General features: G+C 42.0%; 1 protein-coding gene across 1 annotated transcript in view; it reads right to left on the reverse strand.

The window, feature by feature from the left end:
- Positions 1-413: 413 nt before the first annotated feature.
- LOC310750573 (receptor-type tyrosine-protein phosphatase eta-like) overlaps positions 414-21,777 on the reverse strand; it is an 87,120-nt gene continuing 65,756 nt past the window's right edge. Inside the window, exons 9-24 of the mRNA XM_083588974.1 lie at positions 21,102-21,368; positions 20,642-20,905; positions 18,972-19,235; positions 17,662-17,790; positions 16,860-17,061; positions 16,603-16,718; positions 14,662-14,752; positions 13,380-13,421; positions 11,686-11,773; positions 11,179-11,269; positions 10,813-10,886; positions 10,583-10,717; positions 9,506-9,625; positions 7,630-7,790; positions 6,237-6,372; positions 414-5,740 (exon numbers count right to left, since the gene is read on the reverse strand). Coding sequence (XP_083445100.1) covers positions 5,582-5,740; positions 6,237-6,372; positions 7,630-7,790; positions 9,506-9,625; positions 10,583-10,717; positions 10,813-10,886; positions 11,179-11,269; positions 11,686-11,773; positions 13,380-13,421; positions 14,662-14,752; positions 16,603-16,718; positions 16,860-17,061; positions 17,662-17,790; positions 18,972-19,235; positions 20,642-20,905; positions 21,102-21,368 — 2,339 coding nt within the window. The 3' untranslated portion in view covers positions 414-5,581. The remainder of the gene's footprint in view (positions 5,741-6,236; positions 6,373-7,629; positions 7,791-9,505; positions 9,626-10,582; positions 10,718-10,812; positions 10,887-11,178; positions 11,270-11,685; positions 11,774-13,379; positions 13,422-14,661; positions 14,753-16,602; positions 16,719-16,859; positions 17,062-17,661; positions 17,791-18,971; positions 19,236-20,641; positions 20,906-21,101; positions 21,369-21,777) is intronic.

The raw sequence follows: 21,777 nt of genomic DNA on the forward strand, positions 1-21,777 counted from the left end.
CAGGAATGATGAGAGCTGTAGTCTAAAACCATCTGAAGGTCCACCACTTCCTATGCCCTGTGACAGGGTGCAAATAAGCAGCAGCAAATGAAACAACTAAAGACATCTTTTCAGCAACCAAAATACATGCAAATAAACCACATAGCTGCTTGAACATGCATCACTCCATATAATAACATGTGGGTGTTTGAATACTTCCTCTCTCTCTCTCTCTCTCTCTCTCTCTCTCTCTCTCTCACACACACACACACACACACACACACACACAAACACACACCTGAGGCCACAGATTTTTTAAAGACTGTTTAAGGATTGAGATTTAAGTCTTTGAAACTGCCCTAGAATGAGATAAATGGAAGGGGAGTTGATTAAATTACCACGGACCACAGAGGAAGAACATACACCGAAACATATTGTGTCAATGTTTTATTTAGTTACTTTTATGTCATTGAAAAGACAATCAGACAATTAAAATTAAGGACAGTATGCAGCAAACATCTGTACAATGAATGAAACACTGAACATTGTACATCATTTGAACACACAATTATAACAGCAACAGCCGATGCACAAAGAATACTCTCTTTTCAAAATCATGCCTTGCCTGGAAATTAAAAATAGAATAAAAAACAAGGAGACTGGCACGCATCCGAAGAAGGGGGGTGCATGGGGGATTTTGCTTGATGTGGGCATTACAGCAGGTTCCACTGTCCAAGAGACTAGTTGCTTTTCAAACTTAATGACAACTTCTCTCTTTTTGACAGTGGTGAAAACAGCAAACAAGCAAGCTTCTTGCCTGCATGAACTGTTCTCTCCTTCCTTTGAATCCTGACCCATAGGTTATTACTCCCAAGTTTTAAGGCTAAAAAAAGGATGATTTGAACACTCCAAGCAACATAATTTTGCACTCTGAGGTGTTTTTATAACTTCAAAGCGTAGATCAAAAGGAAATTGTATAACAAGCAGACCAGTGAGAAACTATTCCGATTCAAGCCAGTTTTGATATGTACCTTGCTGGACTGTCTCTGCAGTCAGCAAAGGAGGCAGACCAAGGCATTTTGGTGTGTGAACCCCCACCTGCAAAAAAATAACAACCCAACAGTGGTAAAAAGAATAAGCCAAATAACTGACAAGTTAGCTGCCCTTTGCTGCTGCCCCAGATGAGCTTCTACACTCTTACTAAGAGGAAGTTCAGACCTGTCGGCAAAACAAATGCTTAGGATGGGCTAGCATAATACATCCACAGACCACTGTGTTATGTTCCCGTTACAGGCAGGTAATCAAGTGCAAATGTTTAGGGCTAAGTTTTTACAGCATGAACTAAAACAGCACCTCCCCCTCTCTCTCACACACAGATGGCTTATGAAAATGATGTGCACTCAGTTATAGTTAGGCAATTTTAGGCTCTGGACTTAATAGTCCTCTTTAGATAGTAATATGCTGAAAATGAGGCAATCCAACGCTGCTACTTTTGGGGGCCTCCCTGCTCGTTCTGCTGAGTCCTGAGCTCCAAAGTCCTGCCCTGACAGCCCCATTGATTGCAGCTAGTAATGAAGACTAGACTGCCTCTGGCCAAACCCTATGAAGCAGGCATAGGCAAACTCGGCCCTCAAGATGTTTTGGGACTACAACTCCCATCATCCCTAGCTAACAGATCCCTAGTGGTCAGGGATGATGGGAGCTGTAGTCCCAAAACATCTGGAGGGCTGCGTTTGCCTATGCCTGCTATAAACTTATCACTGGGCACAGTTGTACCCTGATGAAGATGCCTATCAGGAGTTACATTATTTTAGTAGCATCCATCAACATCTTCATGAGGTAGGGTGAATGAGCTGCAAGGGATTAACTGAAAGGAAGAGAAAGAATCTAAGCCAGGGGTGAGGAAACCTGTTGCCTTCCAGACATTGCTGAACTGCAGCTTATGATCCCTCGCAGGGGCTGATTAGGAGCTGTAATTCAGCCATATCTGGAGGGTAACACCACCTTTGAACAAGGCAAAGAGCATGCAGCTCCTATGCTTCCCCCTATTTTCTTTGCCCAAGTCCTACACCCCCATAATGAGTGGAGCCTAAGTGAAATTTAATTACCTTTGAACCCTGGGCCTGTGATCCTGCAACTTTTAATTGATCTAATGTTTTCAACCAGCACAAATTTTAGGCATGTAGGGCTGGATCCTGATTAGCAGAACTCTACCTGTAGGATATTCTGCTGAAGAAAGGGAAAGATGACTTTTGATTGTTCTCATCCTACTATAGCTCCTCTGTGTCCCCATCCCCAACTACACTGCAGGATTGGGAGACATTTCAGGTCGGTGTGGAAGGTGTCACTGAAAAGCACAGGGAAAGATATTTGTAGAAAAACACTCCTCACTTCCTTCAGTGGGAGTCTGCACTGGATCTCAGTCCATTCTGTCCACAGAAAAGGGCAAGTCCAGATTCCCCTCATCATTCTTAAGAATATTTGCATTGCCTTGAAAGGATGCCATTTATTTTAACAGGAAACAAGACATACATTCTGGTAACTTTTCAGACACAGCAGTCATTTATGGTAGACAGGCACTTTGTAAAAAGAAAAAAGAAAAAACCCCAATAGGCCAGTTTTGGTCTGAGACCCCATTTTGTAAGGAGAGTTCACAAGTGCAATTATTTGCATGCTAACTGTATTTATGTCAAGATGCACAAAGACTGCTAGCATCAATTATGGCATGATTAGGATCGTTGCTTATTACATTAGACAAATCTTGTGCAAAACCTCTTCCTGGATAACGATCTACAGAGACAACAACAAGGGCTTATTGGCTCTCCCCCAAAATCAAGCAGGATTTCACTTCCACTATGTAGAAGACCCCTGCATTGGAATGTGGCACGTATAAAACAGATTAATCTATATTTTAGTGGGGCCCCTCTTTCAACCTTTTAAAAATATGTATATATTTGGTCCAACCACCAACATCCAAATGTCATTCTACCTAAGGCATAGATATAAAAAGCCACCAGTCACAGACTTTGGTAGGAGAAGAACTGTATTAGCAACCACTTCCCCATTTTTGAGCTATTGGTTTCCAAAAGATTTTGCCCCACAGGCAGAATTTTAAATACTCCAGAGCCATGGAGTGCGGCTTACCGTATACCCTTCAGCACCCTAATCCCCTCAAGCATATTGCCTGCTCTGCACAAGCTCAATGCAATTCAAAGGGTTTTTGCACCAAAGAAAGTTGAGGAATGGAGCCCACAATGCTCCAATACTTTACAGATAGCTCTATAACACACTCAAGAGAGTTCCTAATGCTGCCAGCGCATTGACTAAAAGAATAATGAACCACAACCCCTCCCACTTCCCACGCCACAAGTCCCTCATTAAGAATACCTTCATAATTTCACCATCAGTGTACCAACACAATTAATTTAATGGAGAACCCTTCAATTTTCATTAATCGTATCCGTTACAACTACAGCAGCATAATACAAACAAACAAATAAACCAAAAGGTAGAGCAATTATATATCTTTGATACAACAACATTAAAAATATATACCTCAGTTTTAACTGGCTAAAACATATTCTGCAGCTGAAAGAATCAGTAGATCTTTAGAACATTTACTTTTTATAGAAACAGAGCAAAGTCAATGGACCTTCCTGGGATCACTCTGCCATAGGAGTTCTTCAGTCTTCCACAAACGACACATTTAAGAACATTAAACCACAGAACAACTAAGAAGAGATACTGAACCTGAGTAAAACTCTATGGAAATAGAGGCAAGCGTTCATTCAGTAAATCAAATATTGCACTTTTAAATAAATCTTTATCACATACGAGAACATAAAAATTTCAACCTGGATAGGGTGGGTCCTTCATTCCCCCCCTCCCACCGACAAAGACACATACTACAACACCAACACACAAAGAAAACAAGTTAAAGCTCAGATTGAAACATAGCCCTCCTCTTCTGTGAATGACACCACTAAAGGCCATCCCTCAAGACCAACTGAGGAGATAAGCTATCAAGTGATAACCGCAACATTTGGATTAACTGCTAACTAGATAGCGGGCACTCAATGAGTTCCCAGTGAGATGGGTTGTAACTACACGGAGAAGCAGCTGCCTCCTTCCTATCTACACACGTTGAAGGCAGCACCGCTACTCTCCTGAAACTGCTGTGAAACCTGAGGGCCTGTGTGGTAATGCTGGATTTAGTGGACCTGACACACAACTGCCTCTTCACGCAGCTCAGTCCGCCCTGTCAAGTGTTTATGTAGCCAGTGTGTACTTTAACAATCCTGCTTCCACAATACATTGATGGGCTTGTATTTACATGATTAAAAGCTAGGCAAAACATCTCCTACGTTCAATATTTGCTTTGAAATTAGCATATTCCACAAAACCAATTGGGGGGAATACTCATATTGAAGATTTGCTATTTCTTTTTTTACGTGCTTGATGTCCTTTTGTTCCACTGGCAGTTGCCACTTCATTTCTTCACCATTTTCCTTCACTTTGCCCTCACTGACCTCAGCCACCTTTCTTCTCACTCATGCTTAGATTGGTTTAGGGAGTCACATGTTTACAGGCATGTCAGAAGTAGAATCGTGACATCAGACAATGACATCTTCAGCGCACCAGATTCATTGGCAGTGAGTGAAAATGGGGCTATGGACAGTGAGGTGAAGGAAAAGGAGGTTTCCGGCACAGACAAAGGCACAAATGGGTTGTGAAGAGCACTGAAAGTGCGTGAATATACTTACAACTGATATGAACAGATTTTAGAAGTGGGAAGTACTAATCTCGACACATGAATACAAAGCTAAACAAGTTTCAGCTAAACCATATAAGAAGGCTCCATTCCACAGTTTAATACAGTTTTATACAGCCAAGGTGTCACACGATTGCTCCAGTCCTCACACGATCAAGTGAATTACCTCTAGGGAAAAGTCTCTGCAGACTGCAGTAAAATACAAAGAAAGGGTTGCCACCTCCATGAAGGAAGAATCAACAAAGCTATTCCAAATGAGAATTGATATTGATATTATTTAAATGTTATATTTCAACTGAGAATTTCAATACAAAAATATAGGACTCTGATCATTTTGTCTATAGCAAAACAGCTAGAAAAAGGCACAAGTACATAATAAAATATCCTATTTGCTAATTTTTTGTGTTCCCGTTTTAAATAAAACAAAAAGAACTTGAGCAGTCACTGATAACGTAGGTTCCTGTTGGCAAAAAGCCAATGTACATACAAACATCTCTGGAACAGTGACCCTCAAACCTGATTTTAAGTATCTGTGTTATTTATTATTTCTGAAGTTCAAAAAGGGATCCCGTCATTTATTCAGTGATAATACACCAATCATGTGATGCTTCTTCACCTTCTTCAAATCCATCTGTAAAATACAGTGTATTTTCCCTTTAACACTATTGTAGAAACTACAGTTCCCATTGGCATTTTTAAAAATGTGTACATCTTCAGTTATTCTTTTTTTAAAAGTGGAAAAAGTCTCTGTATAGAAAGACATACAAAAACAGTGCATATTTCCTCACTTATGTAAAAGGCAGAAGCGGGAGGCTTGTCATTCCCTTGCAGTTATGCAGGGTAGCCATTTGCCTTCCCAATATGTGGCAACGGTGTGAAGTTCTCATAGATTGCCATGGCATTCGTGTTTTGATAGATAAGGTCTGTTTTCTTATCTTTCTGGGATTTGATAATGTCCAAAACACACTGGTTTAGGAAGACATACTGGTCCTAAAGGAGAGAGATAATAACAATAACATTAATAATGAATATGTAGCAGAGAGTTCATATGATGAATCATTTTTAAGAGAGATCATGCCCATTACTGCAGTCAACAACTGCAATGCATCCATACATCTTGGGCTTCTCCACTGCCATTTCATTATATGAAAGAAAAGGGGAAAAATCTCGCAGTTTTAAAACATCTGCCTCTTCCTGCCCATATAGAAAGTGACTGCAAGAAAGGCATTTCTTTTTCTCCAGCATTCAAAAGAAATCAACAACAGTGGCCCTCAAGGTATCCATATGAGCAATAAAAACAGAAACTGAAATAACGGTGCAGAGTTAACCGTTCAGAAATTTAGGTCTGGTGTCTGTGTTGCATCTCCAGGTTATCAAAAGAAATATTAAATCAACTGGAACAATGCTGAAAGCTGGTGACAATATTACTTGCTACGCCATGTGTAGGTCATTGATTTACGTGCTTAGAATAGCATCCTGCCCATACCTCTGTTTGCACCATTAAAGACCGATGCATTCGAAGCTCATATACAGCACCGTACACATCAACAGTGTTCTCCATCTCCATTTGATGGATCAAATGGTCAATTGCAATGAATGTCCCTGTCCTTCCGACACCAGCACTGTAAGAAAAAACAATTGCATATGTATTTAATGGCTTCAGTTAAGCCCTAAATCCTTGCTTATATCTCGGTTTAAGGATCACTTAACACAGCATAATTATCTTCCTTCTGTGAAAGAAAGAAAAAAAGACACGCACAATCTATTCTGCTGCTCTTAATACTCTCGGTGGATGCCTTTTCCTCCACAGAAGTGATGCACAGGTAGAGAGAAATAACCTGTCAAGTGGCCCTAGGGCCTATTGGCACCACGGTCCCAGGAGATGGAGCCCACTGCAAAAGCTGCCTGCTTGTCTAAGGCAGGGATGGGGAAACCTATGTCTTTCCAGATGTTGTTGGGCTTCTACTCCCATGAGACTAAGCCAGCAAGGCTAACAGCTAGGGGAAAGGAGAGTTGTAATTCTGCAACATCTGGAGGACCACAGGTCTACAGTGTGCATCTATTAAAAAAGAGACTGAGGAGGCCTTGCCTCTTTCTTTTCTGGCAACTGGGCAGAAAGCAAAATAATGGTCTGGTCCCTGCCCTCACTCCATTTAGTTGGACACCTCTACATGAAGTAACTCTAAATATGCAAAGAGTGAGGTAAATTCATCTTGCTAGTGCTAAGATTGTGGCCTGGAAGAATCAGGTGCTGTATCATTGTTCACCTATGGGACACAGGTGGTGCTGTGGTCTAAACCACTGAGCCTCTTGGGCTTGTCGATCAGAAGGTCAGTGGTTCAAATCCCCACGACACCCCATTGCTCTGTCCCAGCTCCTGCCAACCTAGCAATTTGAAAGCACACCAGCGCAAATAGATAAATAGGTACCGCTGTGGCAGAAAAGTAAACAGTGTTTCTATGCAGTCTAGTTTCTGTCACGGTGTTCTGTTCCACCAGAAGCGGTTTAGTCATGCTGGCCACATGACCCGGAAAGCTGTCTGTGGACAAACACCAGCTCCCTCGGCCTGAAAATGAGATGAGCGCCGCAACCCCATAGTCGTTTTTGACTGGACTTAACTGTCCAGGGGTCCTTTACCTTTACCATTGTTCACCTGAAAATCAGTGACTGTATGGAAAACTAGAATGGCAATAGAAACAATAATACCCAACTTTGCATGTGTTAAGGCCCTGTGAGTTCACATTCCTTTATAGTTACATAAGCAGTGGCACTGAAAGATTCCCACCCCAGCCCCCGCACTTCCACACAAACATAACTGTATATAGGATACCACTTAGACTTGGAGTCTCCCCTCCCCTTCCAGAAAGTAATATTTGTACCTGCAGTGCACTAAGGTAGGAGAACTCGGAGGGTTCTGCTTCATGTATTCCTGTACTAAGTGCCTGAAGTTAATGAGGAGGTTGGTTGTTTCCGGGACACCGTGATCTGGCCAGGCTGTGAAGTGGAACTGTCGCACTTGGTGACTTTCAGATGAATCACTCTTAGAAATGAAAATAGAGGAACAGGAGTAGTCGTTAGGGTTCGGAAGAACGGTGTCACGAAGTAGGTATTTTATAATAATAATAAAAAATTAAGCCTGGAAGCCACTTCCTGGCAATTCTGTAGCGCCTGGCACAGGAAAACGTGAGCCGTGAGAATGGCTTGGTGGAATGGGGGGGGGGGGGGGAGCAGGCAGGTTAAAGCTAAGTGGAAGGGTTGGGCCCCAAGGACAGCTGTGGAGGAAGACACAGTGACTAGTTGCTCAGGGCGAACAGTGTCAGGGGAGGAAGAAACAAATGTTTAAAAGTGTATGAGACTCACACCAAGTGCCAAATACATTTCATTGAGCAAACTCATATTTCTATCCTCTGAGTGCTTGGCCTAAGACCTGGGTTCAGGACACCTTCTGGAATTGCTGCAAGCTGAGTATATTTTTGATGGTTTCAAATAGCTTGGATAAATCAGGGAAGTGAAATTTTTATACAGTGGTACCTCGGGTTACAGACGCTTCAGGTTACAGACTCCGCTAACCCAGAAATAGTACCTCGGGTTAAGAACTTTGCTTCAGGATGAGAACAGAAATCGTGCTCCGGCAGCGCAGCGGCAGCAGGAGGCCCCATTAGCTAAAGTGGTGCTTCAGGTTAAGAATAGTTTCAGATTCAGAATGGACCTCCAGAATGAATTAAGTTCTTAACCCGAGGTACCACTGTATCTAGCTTGACTATTTTCACTAGTGATGGAGTAGATCACACGCAATGCATTTTGGGATTGGGTGGGTTTTGGGGGGAAGGGAAATTTGGAGGTTGAGGGCTGTGAAATATTGCTAGGGGAGCAACAAGACCTCTAGGCCAATTTGGTTCTCTTGGTAGACTGGGCCTGCCACACACACCTCCCTGGATGACTATGGGAGAACAGCATGGTTTCAGATAACTTATTTACATGGGAAAGGTGTATCAAGTATAGAGACTCCTAGGCTCTACTTTGCTCCTAGTGATGAATGAGATGATTTAGGGGCCTCGTCAATCTGAAAATTATCAATTTTCCCAATTATGATGTTTCCCAATAACCCACTGTTTAATTTCAGGGTCTCAGCAGACGTCTTTCTTCCTTGATCCATTCAAATTCCTACTCTACAATTCTATGATTCTATGAAAAGTTTCACACTTGAGTGGAGTGGATTCTGCCCATCTCTAAAATTCAGAGTTAGAAACACTTTTATTGTGAGCTCATTTTGTTGCCTGTTCCAAATCTGAAACGAGGTATAAATTAACCTAAAATAAATAAGTTTAACAGCAGGCAACAAATCACATTTAAAAGGTAAGTCACATGTCTAATCCAGAGCCCTTGTTTCTCTGTGAAAAATCTCTGCTGTCCATATCTAGTTGCTGTTTTTCCAAAATCAGAATAATTATCAGAATAATAAGGCCAACAGAAGTTTCTAAAATCAGTCATATACCATGCCCCAGTCATATCAGTGCCCAAAGGTTTCTGTAGTAACAAGAAGAACAGATAAGACAGCAGAACTCCTTCTCAGAACCCCCTCTCTCTGGAGTCTCTGACAAGGAAATGTGATGTACCCTATGGCTGCTGGGACCCCATAGGATTGCAGCCTAAGTGATACGTCATCAATCCAGAGTATAAGCAAAACACAGACACACACACACACACACACAGAGAGAGAGAGAGAGAGAGAGAGAGAGAGCGCAAACAACTCACCTTTTCCATGGAGAAATCTCTTATTGTCCACTCTGGAAGGGGAATTTCTGAAGTCATGGCTACTGTTATGTCTCCATAGCTTTTGGATTGTTTATTTGGCCAATATTCCTCACATTTTGTCTAGAAATATAAATTATAAGTCAACTTATATGATAGGTCCACAAAAGTAAAACGAATGTTAGAAAAGTAAGGGATGGGGACACTGGCTTTAGGACCAGATGGGGGGGTGGGGGTGGGATAGAGTACCTGGGACTAGTAAAGATTGTTCTCCTCTCCTGTTGAGTTACGTAATTATTTAGATGTCAATGCATTTGCAGGCCAGTGCCCTTTTCCCGTCTAAAAGGTTCTTGTAGGGACTTGCATAAGAGTATCAAACACAGCTCTTAGCTCACAAGTCTTTTCTGTTGCAAAGTGGTTTGGGGCGGGTATTATTATTATTAATAATAGCCCACCCATCTGGCTGGGTTTCCCCAGCCACTCTGAGCAGCTCCCAACAGAATATTAAAAACACCAAACATTAAACAAATCAGGAGCAAAATAAGAGCTGTGCTGGAAGAGGGTGCTGAATCCTTCCACTTATCCCTTATTATCCACTGCAGCACCATATTGCCTAGGTAGCCTGCTTTCCACTACCACCGCCAGCAAGCATATTGGGCTTCAAAGCAACCCCAGAGGTCTTGCAGCATGCCTGCTGGGTGGAAGCCTAAGCACGGCAGTAGCCGAGGAACATTCTTCTGTCACTCATGATGTTGCAGTCCCAAATCCAGAATAAGAAGCTGTTATCGTTCCGCTTTACTGTAGTGCCACACAAAAAACTTAGGGCAATACAAAACCAGGGCAATGTGGGGCATCTTTATCCTCCGCATGTGGATTCAACAACTTTATTACTGATCACGGGGTACATCTGTTAAGGCATCAATCTTAGCTTCCAATTTCCCAGGTTGTGGTCTTAAACTGGTAGGGGTTTTTTTTATCAGTGAATTAATTTTTTTAGAATCGTTGAGCTGCAAAATTTGTGGCGGTTGTGGTGCACAGCAACATTTTGTAGCATGTTTCGGAACTTTAACGAAAACTCACCCTGCCTTGTTCAATACATTTAGTCAGCATAACAACGGTATAAATTTTCTTCTCCCAGATCATGCGCCAGAAGTCTTGCACCGTATTGGGCAAAGGGCCTTGTGCAGCGATGAACTCTTTCTTGGAGTTGTAACCCTGCAATCAAAGTATGGTCTGAATACCACTTTTCTCATTTATAAATTTGTCATTAAAACACTATAGGTTTTTTAAAATAGGCTGGGAACACTTACCGGCATATAGTTTGCATTAATGTAATCAGTGGTTGGATGGTCATGGATCTGAAGTCTGACACGAGAAATATCATCTGCAAAAAAATAATTATTTATTATTATTATTTATTATTATTATTAAAAGGATGTGTCAATATATTTTCCTTTTTCCACAGCACACACCACATAAAATGAATTAAGCCACTAAATAAAGAAAACACCAAGAACCAGATGAAAGAATATAGGTGGTGTAGTAATTAGGATTAAAAGTAGCTTTAGAGTCTGATCCTAGCCCACTTTGCTGATAGGGGTGGAGGGGGAGAAGGGATTCTAGCACAGTGATAGTGCCCGGTTAGTTTTTAGTAGCAGTAGGGTTGAGGAACTTACATGGCAAGACATTGTTATATCTATTTTTTGCTTTGTTCTCTTGTAGTTCAGCTGCAAATCTGGGCTGATTTGTACCAACAGGCCTGAGCTCCTACAGCAAATAGAGAAGGAATTTAGGATTATTTTACCTCATGGCATGCAAATAGTTCAACACTTAGCCATATGACATCCAACAGCACTGAAATTTGGGGGAAGGTAATTCCTAATTGTTAGGTTTGCTTATTGTTTCCCATTGCATATGGCATTTTCACAGTTGAATTTTGGCTCTCAAAACATGAATTTCAGATTTCGCAGGGACTCAAGTCCTATTTGCACCGGGACGGTCTTAATCTTTCAGCTGTGCAGGAGGAAACATGTGTTGTTGTCATTATTTAATTTATTACCTGCCCTTCACCCTAAGGGCCCGGGGTGGGTTACAACACGAGAGCTACGTAGCTGAGCTCTTATGTGGAAGAATGTAAACATTACGACGACAGAGAAAAAGCTAAGAACATTTCAGATGCATACCTCATACTCTTCTGCAAATCCACAGTTTGAGTCAGCTTTCTGTTTCTTAAAATGAGACTCAAAGTCTTCCACTTTAAATAACTTGGATCTGAAAGAAACAAAAAACAACCACCTTGTAGTAGTCGACATTATCTAGGACACACTTATTTTGCTAAAAATTCAATTTCAGGAGCAGCTGCCAGGGAGAGGTGGCGGTGCACACATGGTCTCCTGAAGACGGTGGCAGCAGTGCTGGAATGTCCCCAGAGCCACCCAGGCACATTCAGTTCCCTTTCATAGGGACAGTACCTGAGATATGCCATCTATTGTTTTTGGGCCTAGCACAGACTCTTGACATAGAAAAGGGTCATAGCCCAGTAGGGACTAGAGGTTTTATTTCAGGAATAGCTGGTGTGGAGGGGTGGCTGGGTGTACGCCTGGCCTCCTGACATCAGCGTTGCTGCCACCTACTAAGAAATAGAGGGAGGGGGGAAGGTGTGGCAGTGGGGAGGTCAGCATTGTGCAGGTACCTCAGCAGAGTCAGTTCAGCACAACTGTAAACCTTGCAGCTGCCTCTACCCTCTTTTCCCGGGTAAGTGGCAGTGATGCTGCCACCAGGAGGCCAAGGTACAAGCTGCCACCTTTCCCCGCTGGCTGCTCTCGACTTATTTGTGCCATGAATTTTCACAGGTAGCAATCTGGCCCCTACACCAAGGGCATGCTGGAGTCCAACAAGGTGAGAATTAGGGACAACAGAAACTGAGAAATTCCAAATCCATATTTTGATAGCTGAAGTGCTGAGTGTACACAACATAACACGTTTGCTTAGGAAATAAAGCACTAAGCATTCTCTGAGAAGCTAAACAGAAATAAAACATAATCAAATGAGAGGCATGAATTCAAGCACTATTTCTATTATTCATCTAGAGTATAGTAAATTATTTGCTTACTTTCTCGGTCTGCAGAGGAAGGCGGAAAGGAAGAGAGAAAAATCGCACACATTAGTTACAGTCTTTATTAACTGAGCAGAACAATTTTATACATAATACTTGGATCTAGTATTACATAAACTACAAATTCCCTGCTGTGATACAATAATGCCCAATTAAATTTTGGAGCAAAAGCATAGCTTTAAAAATTGATCTTCTTTATAGTCTAAGCTATGCTCCTGCCATTTCCAATTATTTAGTTGCATCTATTTCTCCTGACTCCTCACATAAATTGCTTCATCCGGAAGGATAAGAAAAAGCAACCCAGTAGTTACTACACGTAGCTTGGGGGTACTCCTGGATCCTTTGCTGTTGCGTGAGGCTCGGGTGGCCTTGGAGTGCCTTCCATCAGCTTGGGCTGGTGGCTCAGCTGTGCCCCTACCTGGACAGGTATAACCCTACTCCCCTGCGCACACACAATGCACAATCTATCTTAGAGCCATAGAAACTAGTTGAATTTAATACTGGTGAAACAGGGCACCCCACACCTAACCACCAAGTAAGAAAGACCTTTGCATGTTGTTTAGTATCTTTACACAGGCATTCTGACACATTATTACACCAATTAATCATAACAGAGTTTTATAACATAGGTTATTAGGACCTCAGTGACCCCAAATACTTTTAAAGCCCTCCAAGTATCATCTCTCCCACCACTTTAAAACAAAGCCAATTCTGATTGACCCTCGGTATATTCTAAAGAAAAGATAATAATAGTAAACTCACTCTAATTGCGTAAATGGCACCTGGTTGTTTTTTCCACCTTTCCTGTAGAATTGTAGATTTTGAAAAAGGGTTAGTTGCATTTTTCACTCTTGGAAAAACTGAAATAAAAAATACAAAGCTTTCCGCAACTACTGGTTTGGCTAAAATGCCAACATCAGGCCACAAACTATGCCTTCCATTAAGCAACAAATATAGGATTGGAAAGCACTGGTGTCCATGTGGCCCAACCCATTTGCCACAAGGCACGGCTCTCCCCAAAGATGAACTGACACACTGCAGACAGGGGGCGGAGAAAGGGGGTGCGGTGGGTGTGGGTCACCCCGGGTGTCACCACTGAGGGGGGTGACAAAATGCCAGGCGGCACTCACCACGGGGCCTGCAGCACGCCTGAGCCATGTGTCTCTCCTGGGAGAGACACAGTAGCTTGGGTGCCCGCAGGCTCCACACTGCCCAAGCGTTCCACCCGCTGCCTCCTCCCCAGCTGTAGGGCAGCTGAGTGGGAAGAGGCAGGCAAACTCCAGAGGCCCCATGGTGTGCCCCGCCCCTATGGGCAGCTCGCCCCGCCCCTGGGTGCGCCGCCCCAGGCACCCGAGCAGCTTCCTCCGCCGCTGATTGCAGATTACACAGCATTCTATGAAGAACAGTGTGCAGAGCAACAGATCCAGAGCCTTTGAGGAAGTAAACCATCCAAGCCATGAAGGCCAAAAAGAAACCACTACCCAGGGTCACAAGCCCAATCTCATCAGGGAGGAATTTCTTCTAGACCAACTTTATGGCAATCAGGCACTGAGAGTGAACAAAATCCACCAACAGCACCTTCCCAAAAGAAAAAAAAATAGTATCAGCAGGGCATGACTTCTGATAAAATGTCAACTCCCTTCAAGAGCACTGTATCAAGTGGGTATCCCTGGAATAGTCAGCTGTGGCCATGGGGAACTCAGAGAATAAAGACTAAGAAAAGAAGTAAAGCAACTTTAATTATTTTTAAAGACCAACCTTTGCTGACCTATCAAGTCATAGTTTGGCAGGACTTTCTGTATTTGGACTTAGCTGGTTCATTAAGGAGTACCTATTTCTTGCCTGCCGAGTTATTACACCCTGATAAAAAATAATTAAGGCCTCCTGACCTTCCTAAGACAGACAGCCTGAAGATGGTTTGAATGCATGGTAGAAACAGAGCCCAAGCATTCCAAATACGTGAAAGAGAAGCAGCGGAGACCTGCATCATGAAGTGTTATGCACAACTACATCCTTGTAAAGAATTATGCAGTAGCTAATATACCTTCTCTTTTTCCAGAAGATGAAAAAACCAATCCCTGCAGCAATAACAGCAGCAGCCAGAATGCATCCAACAACAGCTCCTGTGATGACATCTGGAAAAGAAACAAACGATTTTAACTCCTTTACAAGTCATAACGGCAAGGCGAAAAAACAACCACCACAAGGTTTTAACAAGGGCCCTTCAAGTGTACTCTCAGCAATCACTAGCTTTTGTTGTCTTAGCTAGGCAGGAGCTCACAGTTTCTATTCAGCACTGAGATTTTATTGGGTAAAATTATTGGGCAGGATAATGATTCCGTGAGATATTTGAATCTCCCATTATCCAAACAAGCTAAAATGAGCAGACATTGCTAGCTGAACTCTCAGGAAGCAAAGGGTCGTTCAGTGTAATTCAGTGGTGCCTGAACAAATCAGAGTTTAGGTCTCGCCCCTGTTACACGTATCAGACCTGGTTCAGTTGACATAGTAAGCCAACTGTGTGGGCTCCCAGAGAGGAGCTTGCAGCTGCTTTGCTCCTTCCTCAAGTCCTTTTAACTGCGGTGCTGCACTGAACTCAGCCAAGGCAGGATAGCTCAGCCTGTAAAAGCATGAGGCTCTTAACCTCAGGGTTGTAGCCCATGTTGGGCAAAAGATTCCTGCATTGCAGGGGGTTGGACTAGAAGTCTCTTCCAACTCTACAATTCTATTATTCTAAGGTTCTTCTTACTGTGTCCTCTGAACCAGGACATATGGTTAAGGCTTTGCCCCTACTGACCATGAGCTGGCAACTGGAAAATTCCCATAAGGTGAACTGGAGCCTGCTCCAGGGCACATCTGACTCAACTACAAGCCACAAAGCGGATGAAAGTCTCAAGAGCAAAGAAAATTCAATAGCTAGTACTAGGACCTTATGCCCAATCCAGTGTGTAGTTCACACAAGACATCAGATGGTAAGGGAGGTCAGGCTGTTAGATACATGCAGGATTCCATGTTTAAGTGGGATTCACAAGAAAAAATGGTGCACTGTGGGATTTTTCTGTTCAGTATTCTGCAACACTCCATTCTCTCCCCCTTTTTCCTCCCAGCGCTCCACTGCAATCCCAATAGTACATTTGCATTCTACAGTTGCCAAGCATACTTGGTCCTCACTGTGGGGTTTGCATTTCTAAAGGTTATTTTATTTTACAGACCTTGGAGTTCTGCTACTACTAATTTTAATAAACCTGCCATATAAGATTGATGGCTGTCTTCTTGGGTATTGAATCTAGTTCCCAATCTCTTGGTCACTTGCTACTGAGTAAGTGTTTAACCCGAGACTCTGGAAACAGAGGGTCTGGCCTTTAGCTTTTGCTTCCCTAGAATTTTAGGGGTGCCCAGTAGTGTCTGGGAATTCCAGGTTGTTTGGACTTAAGGAGTGGTGGCAATGTACTACCCCACAGGGTTGGTTTTATATACTCTGCTCATTAGACACAATCTGAAACACAAAGGTGTAAGGCTACGCTTTGGCAAGGAGGGGAACAGAACAGGGTTCTCCTTTGGGGAAGGTTCTCAGGCAGGGTGGAAGGAGAAAGAACTTGCCCATGTGAAGACCACCTGGTGGAAACCCTTACACACATGGTTCTTAATTGTAAACTATATGCTGATCTCTGCCAGCAATTTCTAGATCAACTCTGTATCCCCAAATGGAAACCAAAGTTGGAGGTCATACATTTTCTATTACTGGGGAATGATCAGGAGCTCACCAAGTTAGTGGCTAAATATCTCTATTTGTTTTTTTGTCGTCGAAATACACTGCAGACATCTGATCTCTCTGGAGACCTAGAGATGTGACGATAGACTGCTCTGCCTCCTTTCTTTTAGCAAATGTTTTTGCCACTGGGGAAGTGGTAATTGTGTATTGATTTGTTTTGTATGTTTGGATGTGATGCCAATAAAAGGTTTGATGATGAAGAAATAAATGTACCTGGATCTTGAGGTAAGACAACAGCATCTGAAATTTTTGAAAATGAGACATAACTCTCCTTTTCGTCGATGGTGTCATTCAAATAGTCAATGCGAGTAAAACCAGCAACATATACCCTAATGCAAGGCAGAGGAGAAAAAAAATGGGATTTGAAATCAGAGTTTGATTTTAAAAGAAAAAGTGTGTGTTACTCATTTTTTATGTTTTAGTCATCAACACGACTCAGGGAAATGGAGTTAGAAATAGAATTAAAATACCTGTATGAATTAAGTGGGATTAACTTCCCACTGACATAACCATGTGTTACGGATCCGTCTCCTATTTCAATAGTATGCTGCTCACTGTTGGAGGAGGAAGAGGAACGCATTTGCACATCTTTGACATATGCAACGTAAGCATCTGCTCCCCCATTCATGAAATCACCATAGGTATATTTCAAGGCCTCTGCAGAGACTACATCTGTATGGGGGGGAAAATGAGAATACATCATCATGTACCGTAATTATCAAGAAAATATAAAGTGATAGATTTTTAGATACTCATAGAGTTCAATAGCAGTAAAATATTCAACGGCTACTTCAATATTGTCCAAAATCAAAATATTAAGTTAAAAAAAGAAGTAAACCCATAAGTTACATGGGGGTTACATTCTGGGGATTGAGCCTAAAGCCAAAATCGTGTATAGTCAAAACACAATGCGTTCAAGTTCCAATCTTGGTTGATATAATAGCTTTGATCAATACCATGCTGACAGGTGCTCTATAGCAATATAAACATGAAACAAAGTGGGATACAAAACTTGGTTTTGCTGAGGAATCAATACAATCTTGATTGCACCCAAAAAATGTTGACATTTCCTTCACCGTTGCCAGAAACAATCAGATCTGATCATTGCAATAGTGCAGGTATCAACCCTAAATGCAGTCTCAGAATTTTACTTCTACTACTTTTTTAAAAACAAAAGAGAAAGTATGGAACAGAGCTTCTTACATAAAGACAGATTTTTTAAAATAAATGATAAAATGGCTGTGCTGGCCATGCATTTTGTTTTTGTTTTACCTTTTGATGTGACGATTACTGCATATGCTACTAAAGGTCCATGGCTTGCATTAAAGCTACTGAACTGAACTGTCAAGGAGTTGTGAGTGGTTCCCACAATGGTAGGGGCTGTAAGTGGAGATGGAGGGTCTGGAAAACAAATATTTGTTAACTGAAAACATTTATAAACTGTTTAATATTTTAAAAGTCTCAAAGCAGTGTACAACATAAAACCAGTAAACATAAAAGCAAAAATACAATGTAAAACCTGTAAACCACTAGTATAAAGCATATAAAAACAAATAGAACAAACATGTTAGGAATGTGGGGGAAACAATTTTTGTATATCAAATCTCTTTCTGCAGCACTACAAAGGAACACAACGGCCTGTTTGCAAAGAATAGCCTAGTTCTTGATTATCTGTATAGCACATTAGCTATGTTGAGATTTGCTGAAATGATTTTTGTATGGTGGCTTCTGTACTCTACAACTCTTAAAAGTGCAAGTTACCACCTGGAGTCACCCACTTCATTCAGAAGCTCCAAATGCCACTACACATTGCAACTGCATCATGCATGATGCCACCACATAGATGTTCCTTGCAGTGGTTTACATACATGGCAAACAACAAAGGATCAAGCAGCAAACATTGTTGTTGTGAAAGCTTTAAGACCCTCTATTCCAAGTCAAACTGCAAGAGACTTTTCTTGGTGGCTGCCCCACAACTGTGCAACTTCCTTTGCATGGAGCTTCACAAAAGCTTAATATTTTCTGAAAGCACTGTAAGATGTTCCTATTTGGACTGGCATCTTCTTGCTTAGAAATACTTTAGTTTTCACGCAATACCTACAGTCTAATATATTCTATTGAAGTGGTCCAGAGAAGCTTGTGCCATAATAAATTTGTTCATATTGAAAGTACTACAAGGTTCTATGCTGTGTACACTAATGGTATTCTGTTTTATTTTTGTTTTAGCTTTGGTATCCGCCCCCCCACAACAGACACAATTGCATAAAAACAAGGGACAAAAGGGTAAAGAATAATAAGATATGAACTCTCCAGCTGTGAGGTTTTCCTTTAGCAAAAAAATGGAAAGACTCTTTTTCTCAAATAAGTGGTCATAAAACTATTTCTAATTTTTAAGCACCCACACACCCACGTATATCTCTGTTGACAAACACACACCTTTTCACTGGGCCTAAAATTTGCGATGCAATATAATTATTTTATGTAATGCCTTTTATGTAATGCCAATAGCTATCTAGTTCAGAAACCCATTTCCATTATGCATTCCTTGCCAACAACCCTAAACAAAGCAACTATATGCTTACCGCCAATACTTGTGGAACATATTTTTTCCTGAGGATGGCTATCTTTCCCACACGAATGTGTGACAATTCTAACAGTGTAGTTGGTATAGTAGTTCAAATCTGTTACTGTGGTATGGTTTTCCAATATTTTTTTACTGCCCCAAGTACTATTTAAGACGTCAACTCCAAAGTCAGCAAACCTCCCCTTTGGATTAGACCAGTTTAGAATCAATTTTGGCTGCTTGGCGACTTGCATGCAGTTCAACACCTCCACTCTTGCAGCATCTACAACAAAGAAGGCAGGCTAGTCACACAGGGTATTTAATAAACACACACAACACTTGAATGTAAAAGGCAGCAGGGCAGAACAGAACCAAATCTCTTAATTCCTCCTACTAGGTTTGTTCCCTACTTTGTCTCTTTACAATACAGTGGTCCCATTGTTCTCAAACGGAATCCGTTCCGGAAGTCCGTTCAACTTCCGACGCGTCCGAAAACCAAGGTGTGGCTTGCGATTGGCTGTAGGAGGTTCCTGCACTCAAGCGGAAGCTGCATCGGACGTTCGGCTTCCGAAAAACATTCAAAAACCGGAACACTTACTTTCGGGTTTTCGGCGTTTGGAAGCCGATTTGTTTGTCAACTGAGCTGTTCGAGAACCAAGGTTCCACTGTATGCATTTCAGTTTGTTCACAATAGGAGACAAGACACACCACAACAAGGAGGGCACAAGGAGAAATGGCATATCGAATTTGGATCACGTATAACAGGCATGTCCAACTCCCTAGAGACTGCAATCTACTCCCACTATAAAAATAGTGCCAGTGATCTACGAGTGACCAAAGTTGTTGACCTTTTGTTTTGGGGAGGAGGGGCGATTGACCAGGGACACCCCACAATCGACTGGTAGATCACAATTGACCTGCTGGACATGCCTAATATATAACATCCATCTGGCCAGGAGAAAACGTGTTAGACAAAAAAAGGGGGCTGGTCTTGCAATTAACTGCTGCATAAGGGCTAACAGAAGGCATTATGTGGGGCTTCTGTGCAAGACCACACGGCAAGAGACTGCACACACCTCGCGCAAACGGAAGCACAAGGATTGCAGTTCTTGTATCTTATGCAAGAGATAAAACACTCAATTAGATAAGGCCTTTTTGCACACCAAAGAGGTTTTTCTGTTTGCACCTCTACATCCAATCCTTTATTTATCACCAGGAACTAAAAAGAAGATTAATTGTTTCTAACACTGCATCTAACAGCGCAGTCCTAACTATGTCTTTTCAGACGCAAGTCTTGTTGAATTCAACGGGTCTTGCTGCTAAGTAAGCAGGGGTTAGGGTTGGAATCTAAGAATGGTTATTCTTAGTTTGCACATACAGGTGGACGTATTTTCTTCAGGCATTCTTCACTCCATAGTCTGGCTGGATGTCACCAAGTGCTATAGACATGAAGGTGAGGATAATTTTTCCTTTGTTCATTTGCCTTGTACACATACCCAGGGCACAGAGAAGCAAAATAAGTAAGATTTAAAATATGGTAGCCTAATAAAACACTTTTCCTCAAAAAAGACATGAAGTCTGCTCTACTTTTGTTTGCTTCAGCCCCTGTCCCTTTTCTGCAGACATCGCCTTATCTGCTTAAGCATATAAAGGAGAAGATTCTGCCCTTCTGCCATTTAACAGACTTACCTGTACAGTTATTTATGCTGCCTGGTCTCCCTTCAGTTTGATTATACCCTGCTACTGAATAAATGCTGAATGTATAATTGGTCCCAGGAGTTAGCTCTGAAACTTCAGCACTCGTAGTTGGGAATATCTTGTCCTCAATAGCTTCACCACCAATCTGTATCCTGTAGGTGTACTCTGAAGAAGCTGCATCAAGATTTTCCCATGTTAAGTTGACTGTTGTTATACTGACATCTGTAACTCTGATGTTGGTGACTGAGCTAGGAGCTGTTAAGGGGAAAAAAGGCTTTAAAATATATATATAAGCTGAACCGTGTTCCAAATTGGCATCATAACCTCCAAAATATTTTCCTTTGTTATTATAAGCCACACGCGCGCACACACTAAATTATTCAACTCTCTCATGGAAACGTATTTTTAATACTTATTGTTAGCACTTTAAGGAACACTTTTCATTGCTTACCTGTGTACCTGTGTGTGGTTTGTGGGTCCCCTTTGGTGAGGTTGTCTGCTGCTTGTGGAAATACACTAAAGCGATAGAGGGTGCCTGGTAAAAGTCCTAGAATGGTAACGTTCTTTTTTCGTGATGTCGCATTCATTTCCACTTGGTTTTGTTGATACAATACTATGTAAGTGTACCCTGAAGAAGCAGCATCGTTGTCTTCCCATCTTAAGGTTACGTTCATTGTGTCAATATCAACAACATCGAAGCCAGAGACAGGACTGGGCTCTATATGGGGGAAAAGCAAAAGGAAAGTGAGATCTGAACCATGGGAGGGACAAATAAGGGTAAGTACGCTGCCTGAAATCCAGCTGTGCTGTCCTGCTTGCGCAACAGGCCACCCTCTCCTCCCTCCTAAAGCTTCCTATATACTCTCAATCACTTCTGGAGGTTTGGGGGAATCTTTGCAGCAGATCGGAGGCATCAGGGGGCATCAGGGAGAAGGGGAAGGGGAAGATCCATTGTGCCTCCTGTACAACCTCACCCAGAATATATACGTTTTTCCACAGGGGGTGGGAAATGCCTTAAGTGTCCAAGAACATCTTTGTACAGATTCTTCTTAAATTGGGCCAACCTCAAGCTTGTTCTGCTCAAAGACAAAATCGAATGTACGTAAAGTACCGTATTTTTCGCTCCA

The sequence above is a fragment of the Podarcis filfolensis genome (genome assembly GCF_964270895.1).
Source record: "Podarcis filfolensis genome assembly, chromosome: 1".
Taxonomy (NCBI): Eukaryota; Metazoa; Chordata; class Lepidosauria; order Squamata; family Lacertidae; genus Podarcis; species Podarcis filfolensis.